The sequence below is a fragment of the Lemur catta genome, chromosome 1 (assembly GCF_020740605.2).
Source record: "Lemur catta isolate mLemCat1 chromosome 1, mLemCat1.pri, whole genome shotgun sequence".
Lineage (NCBI taxonomy): Eukaryota > Metazoa > Chordata > Mammalia > Primates > Lemuridae > Lemur > Lemur catta.
The window spans coordinates 66,154,922-66,174,011 of record NC_059128.1 but is presented as its reverse complement, the minus strand read 5'-3'; the positions used below and the strand labels follow the sequence as shown (position 1 = coordinate 66,174,011).

Below are 19,090 nucleotides of genomic sequence, written 5' to 3'. Positions count from 1 at the left end.
CACACATATTTGAGGTAGAAGAAGGATGCATTTTTTCATACTTGCACTTAGTGTGTCTTGTCTTGACGATAAGACAGGAAAAGTACCTTACATTTTCTCCCCAGAGGCCTGCACAGAGTAGGCACTGACAGTACTTTCCACTCTATATAATTCTAGCAGATCCATCTCAGTCCTGAGATATCCCAGTGCTGGGGACAACTTAAAGGCTCTATTAACTTTGGTTTAAAAGGCACTCTCCATACACTCAAGTTTCCAGCTTCCAAGCAATCTCTACTTTAAAGCTGGTTTGGCACATGAAAACAAAATATAAAAGCTTCTCTGAGCTTCCTCCTGGGAAAGAATCTAGAAAGATGTAAAACCAGTTCCAGCCCAGTCATTCTTGCCTCAAAAAGTTCTACATCTTACATGTTTTCATCTTACATCTTACACATTTTTAGAGAAGTGAGTGATTCTGTTGTCCTGTCTTGGAGCACTGAATTTCTTATATGGTATAATTTAGAGTATAGCTCCCAAAGCCTTTGGCACTTAGCACACTGTTTTATGGGTAATTGTTTATGCTTCTGCCTCCTCACTAGACTTCTCATCCTTTCATTTACCCAGCAAGTACTGAGCACCTACTGTGTGCCATACACTGTTCTAGATGTTGGAAACAAAGCAGAGAACTGGACAGATAAGATTCCCCATGAAACTTAGTCTCTAGTGGGGGAGACTGATAATAAATGCGTAGACAAATATGCAAGATAATTTCAGATAGTGATAAGTGTTATGAAGAAAATAAAAATACGGTAATGTTACTTTGGGAGGCCAAGACTGGAGGATTGCTTGAGTCCAGGAGTTTGAGGTTGCAGTGAGCTATGATGACACCACTGCACTCCAGTCCAGGTGACAGAGCGGGACCCTGTCTCCAATAAATAAATAAATAAATAAGGTAATGCAATCAACTGATGGGGAATCTCTTTAGACCCTATGGTTAAGAAAGGCCTCAGAAGAAAAGTTTGAGCTCACCTCTGAATACAAAGTTGCCAGCTGGGCAAAGCCAAGAACAGCCTAGGGTGGCAGCAGATAGAAAGTCTCTGTTTGCTACTAGAACAGGTTCTTTCTTTCCTTTTGATAATTGTATTCTTAGTGCTTAACATAATGCTTGGCTTTGAAGAATAACCAACAGTAACAATAAGTAACATTTTTTAGCACAAATAAGTATACTAAATGTTTAGTTGAATTATCTTGGTTAATGCTCACAAGACACAAGCCAGAGGAAGAAATTAAGAGATACTAAATAATTTGCCCAAGGGCATACAATGTATAAGTGGCAAAGCAAAGACTGACCTTAATACAGATTTCTGACTTCAGAGTTTATGCTTCTAATTAACCAGTGAGTCTCATTGAGCACCAGCATCTACATTGCTTCCTAAAAATGCAGCTTTCTAGCATCAAGCCAAACCAGCTGAATTAGAATCTCAAAGGGTAGGGATTGGAAATCTGATTTTTTGTTGTTGTTGTTGTTGTTGTTTTGAGACAGAATCACGTTCTGTCACCCCGGCTAGAGTGCAGTGGCATCATCATAGCTCACTGCAACCTCAAACTCCTGGGCTCAAGCAATCCTCCTGCCTCAGCCTCCCGAGTAGCTGAGACTATAGGTGTGAGCCACCACACCTGCCTAATTTTTTCTATTTTTAGTAGAGACAGGGTCTCACTTTTGTTCAGGCTCGTCTCAAACTCCTGAGCTCAAGTGATCCTCCCTCCTCAGCCTCCCAGAGTGCTAGAATTACAAGCATGAGCCACTGCACCCCCCGCTGGGAACCTGAATTTTTAACAAGCCCTCCAGATGATTCTTATGCACACTGCAGTTTAGGACCACTGTGCTTTGTTGAAAGAATAAACGGAACAGACAAGTCCTCTGCTATTTGTACCACTTTGCCCCACGTCTTGCAAATTCCTAAGCCCCTAAACTATAAATAGCAGTTCTCTTAAACTAAGTCTTTATAATGATCAGCTTAATACTGTGTTACAAGAAGGAAGAAATCTCAGAAAATTCTGGGTCCAGCAGGAATGCTAAAGATAAACCCTCTGCACCGGCATTCTCCCATCCATCCTCCACCACCCTCTAGCCTGGTTTTAACTTAACCAAGGGGATGATCTAAAATCGGACAGCTCCAGGGACATCAGGCACCATTTACCAGTTCAAGTCAATTCTACAGCCAGGCTCAAGATTTGACTCCTCTGCGGAACAAACCTGAAGTGCACTTAGGAACTCTGAGCTCAGCCAGCCACTTTACATCCCATGTCCCCACACCCACATATCTAAAGCAGACCCAGCCTTACAGATTCAGCTGCAATCCTCCAAACTGAAGGAGACCTGGGATTGAGCTACATTTTCCCTGGAAACTAGGTTGAGGCAAGACTCAACCTCAGAGTAGAGGATTGCCCTTCTTGGCATATGTTGCATAGGTTTAGGGTTGCCAGATAAAATACAGGATACCCAGTTATGCCCCAAATATTGCAGGGCACATACTTATTCTAAAAAATTATTTGTTATTTATCTGAAATTTAAATTTAACTAGGCATCCTGTTTTTTTATTTTTCATATCTGGCAACTAGGCCCTTTGTAGAAGCATTCAACCAATGGTATTGTCTCCACAAATATCTTAAGCATCCAATTAGAAGGAACACCAGCAAGGGGAGATTTCAGGGGGAGAGAGCTATAACAGGAAGCTCAAAGAGTGTGTGCGAGCGTGTGCAGGGGTAGTTCTGCCACTTTTTAATTATGAGAGAACGGAGTGCTGACGGAGCTCATGTGAAGCACTTGGAGTTTGTAGCACGACTCACCTCCTTCACTGTCCCCCAAATGTGTGACCAGGATTACCGTCCTATTTTATAAGACCCCCAGAGACATCTCTGCTTGGATATGACATGCCAATACTCGAAAACCTAGCAAGAAGGGCCCCACTAGCTCAAACCCATTTGTCGAGTTTCATCTGTCAGCGGCCACCCTGCAGCCCAGGCCCCGCTCAGAGCCGATCCGGCGCCTGGAGCCCCGCCTCCCGCGCCTGGAGCCCCGCCTCCCCGCCCAGTGGCGGCGCTGGCCACGCCCCTTCTGTTATCCGATACTTTTCTGGGTCAGCTGGTGCTGGCGTCAGGCGGAGGGATGGGCTGGCTCTGCTTGACCCGGCAGGGCTTGTTTACTATGGCTGATGATCTGGAGCAGCAGTGAGTTAATTCTGTCTCTCTCTTTTCTCTCTCCCTCTCTCTGGGCCATGATCCTGGGACTGTCTGTGGCAGAGGAACTGTTTTAGACACCTTCCCGCCTTTCCGTTTTCAGGTCGGCTTCCGGGGAGGACTGGGGGTTGCGTTTGCTTGCTTTGCTTTTTGCCCAGAAGAGGCGGCCGCAGAGCCTGGGGAGCGATGGTAGATGAGCTTGCCTGCAGCTCAGTCATTCTGACTTTGCCCGTTAGTCTTCGCGATTGCCCCTCACTCTCCAGTAGTCGCTGTGCTCAGAGATTAGATTTAATGGTAATGTGTGAGATCCCCCGAAAGCAAGCTTGTGGGACGCAGGTGCGGGAGCAGCAGCCAGGTGTGCTCGTCTCGACCTGCCCGGGTCGATAGTCGTGGGTTGTAGAAAGAGCCTCTTCCCTCAGCCCGGCAAGGAGAAGGCGCAGGCAGAAGGCAGAGGTCTCCACCGCGTTAGGATTGGCATGGAGTGATGGGCTTGCAAGTTTCTTTAGCTCTTGCCCACCGATACACATAACCGCTTGTGGTCCTAGGTGATAATGGTTTTAATCATTATAACAGCATCCTTAATGCAGTGGTTTCAGAATTAGAGCTATTGAGATTTGTTACCACTGCCTCAAGGGCATCAGGTTTGGGATACCACCTGTAGGTGGTGTAACTAGCAGTTCGAAATCTGATAGGAGCAAGGAAAAGTTGTTTCTAGAAGAATGACTCAGCTCCCAGCCAAGCCTTGGTTTCACCAGAACAGGGCCTTGCCTGGACCTGGTACTCCCCCTTTACAGACCTGCAGAACTGACATCCTGCAAAACTAATTATAGCAATAATAAATAACTTCCTAGGCTTGAAGGAACTGCCCAGAAGAATGTTGCCTTCTAAGATAACTTTTCCAAGAGGAAATTTCCAATGCCTAAAATGCAAATAGAAGCAGAATATTAGAGCTGGAAGAGATGCAGGTAGTTCAGCTCCCTTTTACAAATGAAAAGCTGATATCCGTAGAAATTAGGAGATTTGCCCAAGATCACAGGGGTCTAGAACAGGATCCTCTCCCAGCACAGAACCCCTTCTGTTTCACCCCCATCGGGATGGAAGAGAACACCCTAGCCAAGCTAAGTTCATGGCTAAGTGGCTTCTCTGCTCCTTGCCTCAATTTCCCACCCCATCCCCCTCCTTCCCAACAGTATTGCACATATACGGTGTGCCAGGTGTCATTTCCAGTGCTTTACCTGTAACATTTTTGCAGAAGAATGGCAAAGTACATCTCCCCACAAGGAATATCTGCTGAGCAGCCCATGGTGCTGTTCCACGAGATAGCATTTCTCCTCCAATGCACTGGGCAGTTACAGGACAATGTGGGATTGGATGTTACGATCTGACTTGTCACAGTATCTATGATTCAGAGAGAAAGTTTGTCTCTTAACACTGGCAAAATTCCAACCCCAGGTCTTGGTCCCCATACTTCAAGCCTGTGAGGAATTCCAGTAGAGTATTAAAAGGGTTCTGAGTCTCTCTGGGATTAGATTGATTGAGACTCATTTGGCTAAAGCCATCAATGTATCACTCCCAGCTGTAACCCCAGTTTTTCTTTCAGATTTCAAATATTTGCTGAGAATTGCTACTTGCAAAACACTGGGAATGTAGACAGCTTATAATTTAGCTGGGGGGAAAGAAAGTTTCTTGGGAGTTTATCTTGTGCTAGGCATTATTCTATGTGCTTTAGATGCACTAACTCATTTAATCTTTATAACAACCGTATGAGAACCTCCCTTTTAAAGATGAGGAAGCTCTGACACAGAAAGGTTAAATAATGCACCCACAGTCACATTGCTGGTAAGTAGCAGTGCTAAAATTAGAACTCTGGCTTTAGATCACACCTCCCTTCAGGAAACAGAGATAAGTATGAAAATGTGGTTAAATACTGTGAATATTTATGTATGGTCTTGAAAGGCTAAGGCTGGAAGGTCCATGGAGGAGGTACTGAGAAATCTGGATTTGAGATCTGAGTTTACGTTCTGGTTCGTTTTCTAACTTGCTGTGTTACCTCTCTGGGCATTAGTTTGCTCATTTGTAAAATGAAGAGCTGGACTGGCTGATTTCTAAGGAAAATTCCTAATCTAAAATTCTGTACTTCAAATGATGTATTAGGATGCCCCGTATGTGCTAAGGGGGTTTGGTAATGGTTCCCCTCATTTCCCCACGAAATGCCCCTGCCTTGACTGTGTTCACAGGCCCTTCCTATAGCTGTTGATGTCTGTCCTCTAACCCACTTCACCCAGACAGAGTTCAAGAAAAGAAAAATATCATATGGGATGGAAAAGAAATGATAAAACCTGTCATTTATTGAACATCTAAGTAGTTCTGAGTACCTTACAAGGTCCCTTACGTATCCAGATGCTCAAAGACAGGTTTTTTAATGAGCCAAGCTCGTCAATGATAGTACTGTGATTCGGATCCAGGAGTTTTTTTATTCCAAAGCTGGTGCTTTTAATCTCTATCTTGCAGTGACTTAAAGTCACTGGGTGTGAAGGAGAAAGCAAAGCAGTATAGGTTATCCTATCTGTTTTACCGCATGCTATGGGAGGTGAGGACATGGGTGAGCTTTCTACTACTCATTTTACAATCTGGAAAACAAGGCCAGAGGCAACCTGCGTCCTATCAGTGAGTCATAGCAGGACTTGAACCCAGGTCTCCTACCTCCTGCTCCCTGCCTACCCCATTTCCATGTTAAGGGCTGGATGGATTGATTACCTGAGAGCTCAGGTAATGTGGGCACTGACACAATGCTCCATATTTCCAGGGGCTTGGAAGAGGGTACACACAAACACCAGTGCCCTGCCAGGAGGGAAGGTGGCATGGGAATTTGTCTGTCCTACCCTAAAGGAACAGCTAGTCCTGGGGATGGCAAACTAACTGAAACATTAATTGCTTGTCCTCACTTTTTAATCTCCTTGAGCATAAATTATGATAACCAGTAACAAAGGGAAGTTTTAAAGCTCAAGTGAGATAATAAATCTGAAAGAGCTTTGGAAACTGTAAAGTATTTGTACACATGATGTTCTGACTATCTGTTGCAACAAGGGTCATGTTGTTAATAACCACCTACAAAAGAAGAATAATGTTCTATCTAAGGCAGCTAGGGAATTGCTGACTGCCATAGTGGGCAGGTCTCCTGAGGCTGGGAAACACCCTGCCTCCTGATAACTCTTGTTATCAGGCTGAGAGCATCAATGTTTCCTTGTCAATGTTGCCAATGAGTATCTCTGTGTCTCTTCATCCCAGGCCTCAAGGCTGGCTGAGTAGCTGGCTGCCTACTTGGCGCCCCACTTCTATGTCTCAACTGAAGAATGTGGAAGCCAGGATCCTCCAGTGTAAGTAGAAGGGACAGTTTGTCCCACCTCCCTCAGGGGCCCAAGAAGGGTGCAGGATCTTCCCAGAGCCAGGTACACTGAACCCACTGATTCCTGATTAACCGTGCTTTGGGTGGGAGGAAACAATGTCAGTGATTTGAGGGAAGAGATTCACACAGAGGGCATGATATTCTGTGATAGTGGTTTCTCACCTTCTCCCTAGCCATATGCTAGTTCTTGCCACATCCTACAGCTTAACCTCAAACCCTGTACCAATCTGGGTTAACACACACAGACATACACGTTCTCCTCTTCCCTCCTTCTGCCCCATTTCTCTCTCTTTCCTTCTCTCCTTCTCTGTTCTAAACACACAAACACTTCTTAGATTTACCACCTGCCTACCCAAGGGCCAGCAATCCTACATTCTCTAATGTGCCCTATGTTCTACCTGGTTTTAGCCCACCACTTGTCTGGTCACCACAGTAGTTTGGGATTTGCAGACCAGCTCCCATGGGCACTGTTGCTTTGGGGCAGGGCATCCCATGAGCAGTAACAGCTCCAACAAGACCCATGGGCCTCACCTCCCCATATTTCTCACATGATCTTCCCCAACTGCCCCAGCCACAGCCACCCTTGCTCTTAGGGGCCTGAGTCAGAGCAGACGCAGAGCAGCCACAGCTTTCAAGCCTCTGCCCAGCATCTAGGTAGCTCTGCCACGTGACTGCTGTGGCACCAGCAGAGCAAGTGCTGCCCACCTCAGTCTCTAAGGGGAATAAGCCCAAGGCCCAGCGCATACCCATCACCCTCTCCACCTGGCTGGACCCCAGTTCCGTCCATCTGTCAAGCTCCAAGCACACACAGGTTCAAGAGCGCTGGCCACAAGAGCTCTGTGGAGTGTCACTGCCACCCTGGGCCCAAAGGGAGCTGGACAAGCAGCCTCCGGGAATAAGATGGCCTTCATTACCTACAGACTAATCTGCAAATTGTGCTTGGAGTTGAATTCTCTAGGATATGTAGTGTCAAAGAAAAAAATTTTTTGACACATTAAGTTGGTCCTTACCAAGACTATTCAAGACTATTACAATAGCGGAGAGAGATGGGGCTCAACTCCAAATACAACAAGGACAAGTGAGGACTTATAACCAAGGAGCAGGGTGAGAGGGCCAGTGGATGGGGAAGTACTGAGAGGAGACATTAAGGATAAGGGGGTTCTTGCTAAACAGACTTAACAAGATTCTTGCTGAAGAAAGGTCAAGGACTTACACATCAAAGGTGGGGAAGGAGCCGCTTGCTCAGAAATGAAGGGCGAGGGGATTCTTGCTAAGGCTGGGCTAGGCATGCCGGAGGCAGGACAAGGCCAGGGGCCAGGACTTGTCAAGAAGAGGGCTCACAAGAGCTCACCTAAAGTGTGGTCAAGGAGAGAGTCTTTGTCAGTGGTCAGAGTTGTGGCAGGAAAGAGCTGAGAGAGTGTGAGAAGGGTCTCGGAATGGAGAGGGACATCTGAAGCGTGTAGTCCAGACAGAATGACAGCCATCGGGAAGCAGTCTTGTTGATTCGCCCTGGAATTCTCCCCATCCCAGGTCTCCAGAACAAGTTCCTGGCCAGATACATTTCCCTCCCAAACCAGAACAAGATCTGGACGGTGACTGTGAGCCCTGAGCAAAAGGACCGCACGCCCCTGGTGATGGTGCATGGCTTCGGGGGTGGCGTGGGACTCTGGATCCTCAACATGGATTCGCTGAGTACCCGCCGCACGCTTCACACCTTCGACCTGCTTGGCTTCGGGCGAAGCTCAAGGCCAACGTTCCCGAGGGACCCAGAGGGGGCCGAGGACGAGTTTGTGACCTCGATAGAGACATGGCGGGAGACCATGGGGATCCCCAACATGATCCTCCTGGGGCACAGTTTGGGAGGATTCCTGGCCACTTCTTACTCTATCAAGTACCCTGAAAGGTAATGAGCCACCTGCCCTCATGACCTAACTCCCTGCCCTGGGAACTTTCCAGTACTCTTTTCCCATAATTCTCTCCTCCCCCCCAGATTGAAAGGCTCTGGTGCTTCCAAAAGAATACAGTGTTTCTTCTCTTCTTTCCTCCTTTAATGTAGAGTAAAACACCTCATCCTGGTGGACCCATGGGGCTTCCCCCTCCGACCGACCGACCCCAGTGAGAGCCGTGCTCCCCCAACGTGGGTCAAGGCCGTGGCGTCTGTCCTAGGGCGTTCCAATCCTTTGGCTGTTCTTCGAGTAGCTGGGCCCTGGGGTGAGTAGCCTGCAGATGAAGAAACTATTCCCTTAAACCAAGTCTGTCCCATTCTGGAAGCCCCACTGTGTCTGCCCCACTTATTCATAAAAAGTGAGAATGGGCCTAGCATTATTATTTAAAGCTATTAATCTGAACCAGATCTCTTTAAGGTTTCAGAAGGTTCTTTTTACCCCTTCATCTGCATGGAAAAAGCTTTCCTATGCAAGGGACAGATGGAGCAGGACAGCTACCCCATGCCTTGGCTAGACCCCCAGAGAGAGAAGGAGGCTGTGAGGTGGGCTATGAGGTGACACTTCCTCTGCTACATATGTGAGTCTTTATGACAACCTGTTGGTGATTCAGGCACAGTAACCGCCACTGGATCCCATCCTCATGGGTCACCCAGCACTGGAGCAGGACACGACCAGAGCCTCCAACATAACCCACCAGGGCAGGGAAGCCCCTCTGAACCATGCCCTGCTCCAGGCAAGAACCACATCTTCACCTGCTCTGTGTCGCCTAGCACTTAGGACCCTTCAGCAAATTCTCGGAGTAAAAGGGAGGGAAGGAGGGGAGGGGCAGGAAGAGCCAGCCATAGTGAACAGTGTCGGTAGCTGTGGCTTTCTGACCTCACACTACCAGCACCCCTCCCTTCTGAGGAGCTTATAACTCTGATGAAGTGAAAAGTAGATTCCCTTCATGGAAAAGCTTAGTGACCCTTATCTTGTACTGATGGCTTATGTTTACATAGTAATGTTCAATAGCCAATTATTATGAGTTAATTGCTAATAGCGAAAGAAGAGTTCTCTCTCTAGGCCCTTGAATTAAAACAGAATGGGCCGGGCGCGGTGGCTCACGCCTATAATCCTAGCACTCTGGGAGGCCGAGGAGGGTGGATCACTCGAGGTCAGGAGTTCGAGACCAGCCTGAGCAAGAGTGAGACCCCGTCTCTACTAAAAATAGAAAGAAATTATCTGGCCAACTAAAAATATATATAGAAAAAATTAGCTGGGCATAGTGGCGCATGCCTGTAGTCCCAGCTACTCGAGAGGCTGAGGCAGAAGGATCGCTTGAGCCCAGGAGTTTGAGGTTGCTGTGAGCTAGGCTGACACCACGGCACTCACTCTAGCCCGGGCAACAGAGCGAGACTCTGTCTCAAAAAAAAAAAAAAAAAAACAGAATGATTCCAGATAAAGAAAGCAAAATGAGCATTTGAGTGGAAGGTAGGCGTTTAGGAGTTTGGAGAGAAAGGAAGGCTCACAACAGACACAGCTGGAAAGGACAGAAAGTGAGCAGAGGGCTGACCTTCTCAGGTTCCCAGGACTGAGGACTCCAGCAGAACCTCTATAGTCTTTTTCCAGGGAGAAGCCCTGCTCGAGCCACTCTCTCATTTTCTGGCCGTGCATCTGGCCAGGCTCCTGCCTGGGCATCAGAGGTATTATGGTTGGGGCAGTTGGCTGGCAGCCATGGGGGACTGTGCCAGGAGGGAGGGCCAGCACCCATGGAGAGCTTTGCTGCACCTCCCTCTCACCCCTTTACTGCTTACACAGAGAATACCAGAAGAGAGAGATCAGAAATTGACCAGTAGGCCCAATTTTTACAGTCTGTTTTTGCTTGTATATATACCACAAGGAAAGGTGAAAGGAACAGATTGTTCTAAAAGAGTGCTCTGAGTCTGAGACACCAGTGTTGTTAAGTTCACCTCTCCATGTATTCTATTACAGGTTTGAACATGAGAGGGCTCATGGGAGGTGGTCTAGTTTCATCCACTATCATCAGAAGATTAGAAGGCCATAGGGTTTCAGGGAGAAAAAGAACACAGACTGAAAGAAGAGCATCTCAACTATGCGCTCAGGGGGAGGGCTTGTGATCCTTGCAGGGAAAGATCTTGGGACTTCATTGAGCTGAAAATAAGCTGGTTCCCCAGTGATGTTAGACTGTCTCTAAATTCTTTGGCAACCAACGGTCATTTGAAGTCTTCGCCATAGACTCCCGCACTCTTTCTGCCACTGTAATGTTAAACGTATAAAGCAAACAAACTCTTAGGAGAAATCCTGTTTGGTTAAAGTTGTTAAAACATAACACAGGCAGGAGTCTTGTCGTCCCCCCGCCCCTGACCCCTACCCAAATTGGCCACTGTGGGTTTTTCTATTCCCTCCCAGGGCCTGGCCTGGTGCAGAGATTCCGACCAGACTTCAAGCGCAAGTTTGCGGACTTCTTTGAAGATGATACCATATCAGAGTATATCTACCACTGCAATGCACAGAATCCCAGGTGAGGACAGCTCCAAGGCTAGCTCGGGGTGAAAGGTTTAGTGATAAAACTCCAGCTACTGGAGTCCTGTGTTTTGTTTTTTCTTTCACAAAGCTCTGGCTCAGGGGAACACAGGCACTAATAGGCTTGATCATTTCCAGAGAGTTCCCCAGGGATAGACACAAAGAAATATAGAAGATAATAGATTAATTAAACATGCTGCCCATCTCTAGAGGAAGGTCCTCTCTCTTCCCTACAGATCAGCAGTTGGCCTGATGGGCAAAAGTCTGGAAAACATTTTAAAAGATCCTTTTTTAAAATTGAAAAAGTGATAAAAACATGGCATTTTTTTTAAAGGAAAAGAAAGAAAGAAAGAAGTCTTCAGTCCCCAAATTTCCTTATTATTTCTCATCTAGGATACCATGAGCCGTTGCTTCAGAAGGCCTCCTTGCACACACATGTGACTGTAACTGTAAAATACATTCCTACACATAGAATTGCTCAGTGAAAGAGCACACATTTTTAAATCTAATTATGTGTACTTTGAAATGACTTATTGGGACAGAAATTCTCTTGTATCTTTTGGAGATTTGAGCGTGTCCCTGGAACATGCAAAGTTCCTGTCTGTGGCTATTCACTTACACAGCAGGCCCCACAGCCTGCCAATCTTCAGTCTTGGCAACACTGAAGGCCAGGGCAGAGCCAGGGAGGTAATCTTCCCCTACGGCCGTGCCCTGTGAGTGACTGATAGCGTGAGGCTGCGTTGGTGGCACTGCCTCTGTGAAGGCCTCACCCTGAGCTGCTGGGAGGCATCTCAGGAACCAAAGTCACTTCCCCACCTCTCTCCAGCCCTGTCTGAATCAGCTGTTGTGAGCCAAAGCCGTGAGGAAGGTGGGGATTTGCATTCCAGCAGCACTGTTTGAGCATTAGCCTCAAACCCAGGCAGCTCTGGGGCAGCGTGAGATCTGTGCGTCCAGCACTGCACATGAGCTAGCTAATGGAGGGACCCCGGTTAGGCAGTCGGATAGAAACTCCGTTCAGCAGTCAAACTGGGTGCCCCCAGCTTCCTGCTCTCAGCTCCTCTCTCAGGCCCCATGGGCTCAGTCCAGCCTCGTACCCACCTGAGGCCTCACAGGCCCAACCCTTGCCCTTTCCTCAGAACTTTCCTCACCCCTGACCTAGTTCTGTACAGAGGCCTCCCAGTCTAAGCCACAGTATATAATCCTGCAACTCATTCATGTCCAGGAGGAAGCAAAGATGACATCATTGGCGACCAGCTCCCTCACTCCCAAACACCATCACTCAATTTTGTGACCACCTGAGTTTTTAGAGTTATAACCCTGACAAGCTCATAGTAACTTTTATCATTCTCTTGGAAAACATGAAATTTGTCCAAAGGGAAAAATGTTTGAGGGTTACCTACTTCTCTTCACCTAAACTTAGGGGTTTTGTGTATATTTTCATTTTTCTAACCATGACTTAATGAAATGAGTATAATACTTCAATTTGCAAATAAGAAAATTAAGGTATATTCTGGTTACTTGGCTTGCTAAGAAAACATGGCCAAGGATTTGGATTTGTGTGTATCTGACTCTAAATTCAATGATTTTTCTACTATGCTGCAATATCTTAAGGAAAAATTATCCATTTTTGGTGGCCTGGGCAGAACTCAGGCTCCCCTTCATCCCTGGGGTGCAAAAGAGAGTGTGGCTATAACTACCCCGAACAGGCCCAGCCTAGGAGGCGGCAGCGTCCCCAACCTCCCCGTCTCCCACAGAAGCTACAGACCAGCCAGGGAGCTGGCTCCTGTCCCAGCCTTGCAGACACCTCATGACACAGCCTCAGTTAGTCCTACCTGAGGAAATAACCAGAGAGTACGGTAGATTAAATAAGCATTTGTTGCTTTTTACTTAACAGAAACTACTGCTCCCCTCATCCTTGTGAGACTGATTTTTAATACCAGGGGCTGATACCACTACTCTGGTATCCCCTTCAGAGTGCACCTCAAATGGACTCCTTGACCCTCTCCCTCAGCCCAGCAGACTGAGTCCCCAGTCTGTGTTCCTGTAGCACTCGACCACCTTTTCATCCTTCTTGGGAAATTTTAAGTTAAATAATTAATCATATGATTAGCTATTTAATGCCTACTTACCTAAATGGGGGCTCCAGGAGGGCCAGCACCCCATGTGTCTTGTTCATATGTCCCCTCCCCCATGTCTCCCATGTGTGTTCACATGACACACAAATATTTGTTGAATAAATAACAATCCATTCCATTCTGTTCTTGGATGCTTCTTAGTCCCTGGGGGTTTTTCACAAGGGTGTCCTTCCTAAGTTTTCTGTGACAGGAGATCTCTGGCATTACAGTCCTCTCCTAATCTTACCGATATTTAATGAGCCCAGTGCCTGGCTTTGAGAGGAATGCAAAGATGACTGAGATACTGCCCCAGCCTCTGGAGAGACTGACACCTTGACATTTTCTGCTGCAGTGTTCATGCTGTTAATCGCCTTACCCTGTTCTGCTTCCGGCAGTGGTGAAACGGCATTCAAAGCCATGATGGAGTCCTTCGGCTGGGCCCGGCGCCCCATGCTGGAGCGCATTCACTTGATTCGGAAGGATGTGCCCATCACCATGATCTATGGGGCCAACACCTGGATAGATACCAGCACAGGAAAAAAGGTGAAGTTGCAGCGGCCGGATTCCTACGTCCGAGACCTGGTAGGTTGGTTGGTCATCCCAGGAGTGGGAGTTGAGGAAGTGCTGTGAATTGAATGCCACACATGTTGGTTGCCTCTCTGTGAGTCAGCTCTTGGTCTTGGGGTAGAGAAGGGGGATCAGAGAGTTAGGGGAAAGAGAAAAGGACAGATTGAGATAGGGCAGTGGCTTTGGAAAGTTTGAATGTCTTTGTAATATCCTAATTCCCAGTTCACCTGAAAGGCAGGTTCTTGTCCAGTAGCTGCCTCTCCAGCACCCCTGTAATTCCTACCCAAGGCCAGAGCCTCGAGGTCTTCCCACAACATTCTGCCTGCCTTTTTTTCTTATGCCCGCCCCCACCCTTGTTTGCCAGTGAGCATGCTTAATTAGGCGAGGTGCCACCCGGGGGCCCTCGTTTACTGGGACTTTGGATGAAATGAGCAGATCAGTAGTGCTAACATGGAAGGAGAGATCTGGTGAATGTCCACAGAAGTAGAATGGGATATTGGGATTCATTGACTCCCAAAGGAAAGTACTGAGATTCAGGGAGAAAGGTGGAGCATTGTTTCTGATAAAAGCTTGTGGGTGGCAGCAAGCAGTGTCAAAGGAAAAGAAATGGTGAGTGAAGGCCGTCTCACCCCTGGTGGGTCCTCTTTCCACAGGAGATTGAGGGTGCATCGCACCACGTCTACGCTGACCAGCCGCACATCTTCAATGCCGTGGTGGAGGAGATCTGCAACTCGGTTGATTGAGCTGCTCTCTCTAGAGGAAGAGGAGAAAGCCAGAGAGTCACTCTCGCCTCCCTGTCTGCTTACTCACCCCTCTGTCCTTTCCTCACCAACTAACACATGCCAGCCTGGCAGAGCCTTGGGCTGTCCCCAGAACAGGACCACAGTGACAAAGAGCACTCCTGACCCCACGCTAAGGGCTGGAGGTGGAGCCACAAGAGGCCTTGAGTGCCCTACCCTGGGAAAGAACATAAAGGGTTGCACAGGGTCACCCATTCTCTCCATGCCAAGTGTCGCCTAGATAGTGGTTGTAAAGGCTTGTACTGAGCTACATTCCCTCCCTCTGCGCCCTTTTCTTCCTCTGGGTAAAGGAGGGCTCCCAGCCACCTTTCCTAGCTCTAGAGTGTTTGTGGGGATAGGTCTCATGCAAGAACATCTTCTGCCTCCATCACTCCCTCACCCCCATCCCATGCCAGTTCCACCCAGGGTCTGGCTGGGACCAGTTCCCACTACCAAGAGCAGGTCCTGGAGCTCCCTTCGCCTGCGGAGTCCCTCCCACGACCTAAGAGGTCATATCCAAAGCCCTCATTGACAGATGAGGAAACAGGACATGGCTGGTCCATGGTGACACAGCTCTGTGTGATATGACTTCCAGCAGAGCTAAGGTTAGAACCCAGGTCTGCTGACACCCAGTGCTTATTGCACACTTGATTTGCTACAGTTCAAGGGAGGCACCATTGCCATGGGGCTGGTCCTGGTCACTGGCCAAGGATAAGCCCATCCCTGCCACACATTCTGGCCCCATTTTGCAGGGGTGCTGTTGTCCTGCCCTGTGTCTCAGCCCTGGCTCCTAACCTGGGGACACTCAATGCTTCCTTCCTTGCCGCATCTCCAACTGGAGGCCTCTGAGCCTCCCTCTGTGCCTTGGGCCCTGAAGCCCCACACGTAGTATAGAGCAAAGGTGGCCCCTGGTGGAGAGGGGAGGGAAAGGCCCTTCGCCTCAGGGCCATGTCTGGGTTCTCCATGCCCACCAGTATCTGCAGCATTTTTCTACCTGCCCCCAGAGCAGAGGCCCACCGTGAGCCCCTGCCCATGGTCCAGTTCCCTGTCCTCATCAGCCACAGGGTGGCTCCCACTGCCTGACCCTCTGTCCTTGCCATCTGTCGCCATGGTCTCCAGCTTATCCCAGCCCTGACCTATGTGTCAGCCGTCTCCCAGGGGCAGGCTCCAGGTGCTGCTCTGAGGTTAGGGGCAGTGGGCTGGGCCTAGCCCCAGACCAGGGCAGCTCCTGCCTGCTCCTTCACTTTTGTAAAGCCAACCCTTTCACCAGAATGGCATTAACTCCTGGTGCTTTGTACTACTGGTCCAGCTGCCTTGGGCTCCTTTTCTATATTAATAAAGAAATGAGTAAAAACCGCCAACAGTGATGATTAATATTGCTCTGAGCAGAGTGCTGGGTGGCAATGAATTCACAACAGCCATGTGATGCCTGAGTCAGAGACAGGCGCCCTGAGAGGTGCCTGTTTACCCACCACTCCCTCTCCTATCAGCGTGGTATTTGCCCTTGGGATCCAGCCCAGAGTCTAGGTCAGCACAGGCCCTCTCTGCCAACCGGCTCTTGACAGATGAGGAGCCCAGATCCAGAGTGACAGGTAAAGCTCCAGTTCACAGGAGAAGAATTGGGCAGAACTGGGTGCTCCCTGCTGCCCATTAAATACCCTGTCTTCCTAAGTTCAGGTGTGCCTGCACACCTCCTGCTCCCTATAGCCTGTCCTCCAAACTACTCGTCCTCTGGATCCCAGCTCAAACTTCCCTTGTGTAGGAAGGCTTTTCCTGACTCCCCCAACTAGACTTGGACCCCCTGTTCTGTGTCTCCATGGCATGCTCAGCTGCCCCTTTTGTAAAGCTCATAAACTCGTGGCTCCTTATTTAATCTCTCTTTCCTCCCCAGACCATTAGCCACGTAAGGACACGGGGCATGTCTGACGCATAGTTCATGTCCAATAAATGTTTGTTTTGATAAAGCCAAAGGAAGTAAGATATGCTAAGTGCTCATAAAAGTGTTCAAAGCATTATCAACACTGCCTGCTCTGTGCTGGCTGTGTACAGCTCGGCCCAGAATTCCATGGCTCTAAATGGGACATAATACTCCATATGTCCCAGTGGATGAATGAATGGATGAATGAATGGGCAGACAGGTGGGTGGGACTCCTGGGTATGATTACAAAGTTCTGATCCACCTTAGGGCCTGTATCTCCTCTGACTGAGGATTGCTGTATGGAGGGGAGGGCAGGCATTTAGAGCCTACTACATGCCAAGCACCAGGGCTACAATAGTGAAGAAACACATAATCCCTGCCTGTATGGGAAATTCCAGTCTACTTGAAAAGACACCTCCCATGAGAGTTGGGAAAGTCTCCTGCAGAAGCGATGACAGCTGACCCTGAAGGCAGGGCTGGGGAAGGGGAGGAAGGAGTGTCTTTGGAGAAAAGGGCAGGGAGGGTGGCTGTGAGATGAGTCTGGGGAGGTCAGTAGAGACCAGCTCAGCAGACCCTCTGGCCACATGAAGAATGTTGTGTTCACCCTAAAAAGCAATGGGAAGAAAGGAGTGAGGGTCAGGGTGGGGTGGGGAATGTGACAGAATCAGACTCAGATTGGAACAGCCACTCTGGCTGCTCTGTGGAATACAGACTGCAGGGTGATGAGTCCCCCATGCAGGAGAACTCTGAGGCTGCTATAGTGGTCCAGACCAGAGAAGCTGGAGTTTGGACTTGGCTAGTGGCTAGTGGACACAGAGAGCAGAAAGATGCAAGAGATGTTTAGGAGGTAAAATCTAAAAAACTTAATGTGGACACTGAGTGACACTACGACCCTCTCGAATGGGCCAAGTGAGGCAGTGGATACCAAACCTCCTCACATAGCAAAACAACCTGGAGGTATTTTTTTTTAAATGTAGATTCCTGTGCTGTATTCCCCAGAGTTTGCTTCAGTAAATCTGGATGGAATCTGACCACAAAATCTTTATTTAAATACATTCCTTGGAGATTCTGATGCCCCATGTCTGCAGGCACTGGTCTAAGGGACTCTGTGTCTCTGACACTTGACCCAGAAGACCAGTGTGGAGTAGGGCCCATGCCCCCAAAAGTTCATCCTGCTTGCTCCAGAATCACTTCTCTGGGAGGCTGCATGACATACTGGCCTTATTTTCCCAAACTCAACACAAGGCAAATGCATTCCCCAGGAGCAGGTGCAAAAAGAGTCTGAGAAGTTCACTCAGAGTGCCCTGTTTATACTACCGGGCCCATGTGCATGGACACAGGCCAGCACACACGCATTCCAGTGCACACACGCACACCACACACTGCATCTGACGGCGGCATTCCTGACATTCCCAGGGCTGGGACTAAGAAACAACAATGAACATACCATCCAGCTGGCACAATTCCTGGTGAGCTCTAAGGATTTATGGTGACAATTCAAGCCATAAACTTGGGCTCCTCAAAGGCCTAGCAATTTAAAAGGAGAGATTCCACAGATAGACATAAAGGACTGTGACTCAGCTTAAGGCCCAGGAGGTGTTGCACTGTTTAGCGACTAGCAGGAAATGCACTAAATTTAACTTTCCTCTCCGGATGGACACCAAAATACCTGTGCTAAAAAGGCAGTCTGGTTTCGTTGCCAAAGGGTGGTGAAATCTTGGTGAATATTTCTCTTTACTGTGACACATCACCCTGTAAGCCCACAACTGCAGGTACAGTTCACGGTCAGATAGAAAATAATTCCACTGTTAGCTGATAACAAACACAACGTCCAATGGATGATGCAAAACATTGTGTTTCTTATCACACGACCTTTCAATTCGTATGGCCACCTCCTTGGATGGGGCCTGGAGGGTCCTTTCTGGTCTCCCTCTCTGTTCTGTCCTTACTCGGGGTCCCGATCTATCTTACAGAAGCAAGAAAGATTTTGAGGGTCACTCCCAACCCCATCCTGGTGAAATATCTCAAGATAAACCATCTCTCCTCTTACTAATACTGACTGTTTTTCATAGCATAAGTTCAGCATTATTATGCCAGAAAGGTCTTTGTCACCATCCTACTAAAGATCACTCTTCACTAGCGTTGAGGAGGAAAACCAGTCACAGCCTCCTAGGCAGAATACTAAGGAAGATTCCTTGATGTCAGCAGGTGCACAGAGTCCTCCCCCCAACCCAGGAAAACCACATGCCCTTGTTGGTGCCTCTGCTAAAGGGCTGGGAGGTCCTCAGGCCTCGCCTTGCTAATGGCCGGTGCCCCTTCCTCCTGGAGTGTGTTCTGAGGCCTGCAGCAGAGTTTGTGATGGCCCAGCAGCCCCATATTTTAGTTGACACACATGAGAACAAATTACATACCCAGAAGAAACCTGGGACATGCTAGTAGCTGAAGAGGACACTGAAGGACACAGGGTGGGGTTGTAGGTGAGATTTTCATCTCCTCAGTTTGAAGAGTCTAATTTTGGAAAAAAGGAGAGTGTGTGGCCAAACAGCTGGCAATGTACACAGTGTCCAGAAGCAGGATTTTTGGGAAGGCTCATGACTTATGACAGAAGATTTATAGGCTTC

At 48.2% G+C, this 19,090-nt stretch overlaps 1 protein-coding gene across 2 annotated transcripts; it reads left to right on the top strand.

Annotated features, from left to right (window-relative positions):
- The first annotated feature begins 3,110 nt into the window (after positions 1–3,110).
- ABHD4 (abhydrolase domain containing 4, N-acyl phospholipase B) lies at positions 3,111–15,912 on the top strand. 2 transcript variants are annotated; one of them, XM_045526091.1, is made up of 7 exons: positions 3,111–3,207; positions 6,505–6,593; positions 8,153–8,525; positions 8,679–8,833; positions 10,978–11,089; positions 13,601–13,787; positions 14,426–15,912. In XM_045526091.1, the coding sequence occupies exons 1-7, from the start codon at positions 3,146–3,148 to the stop codon at positions 14,513–14,515; spliced, it is 1,068 nt and encodes a 355-aa protein (XP_045382047.1). In that variant the 5' UTR covers positions 3,111–3,145; the 3' UTR covers positions 14,516–15,912. The 2 variants fall into 2 exon arrangements, with proteins under 2 accessions (XP_045382047.1, XP_045382055.1); XM_045526099.1 differs by lacking the exon at positions 3,111–3,207 and adding an exon at positions 3,220–3,319.
- Positions 15,913–19,090: the final 3,178 nt, after the last annotated feature.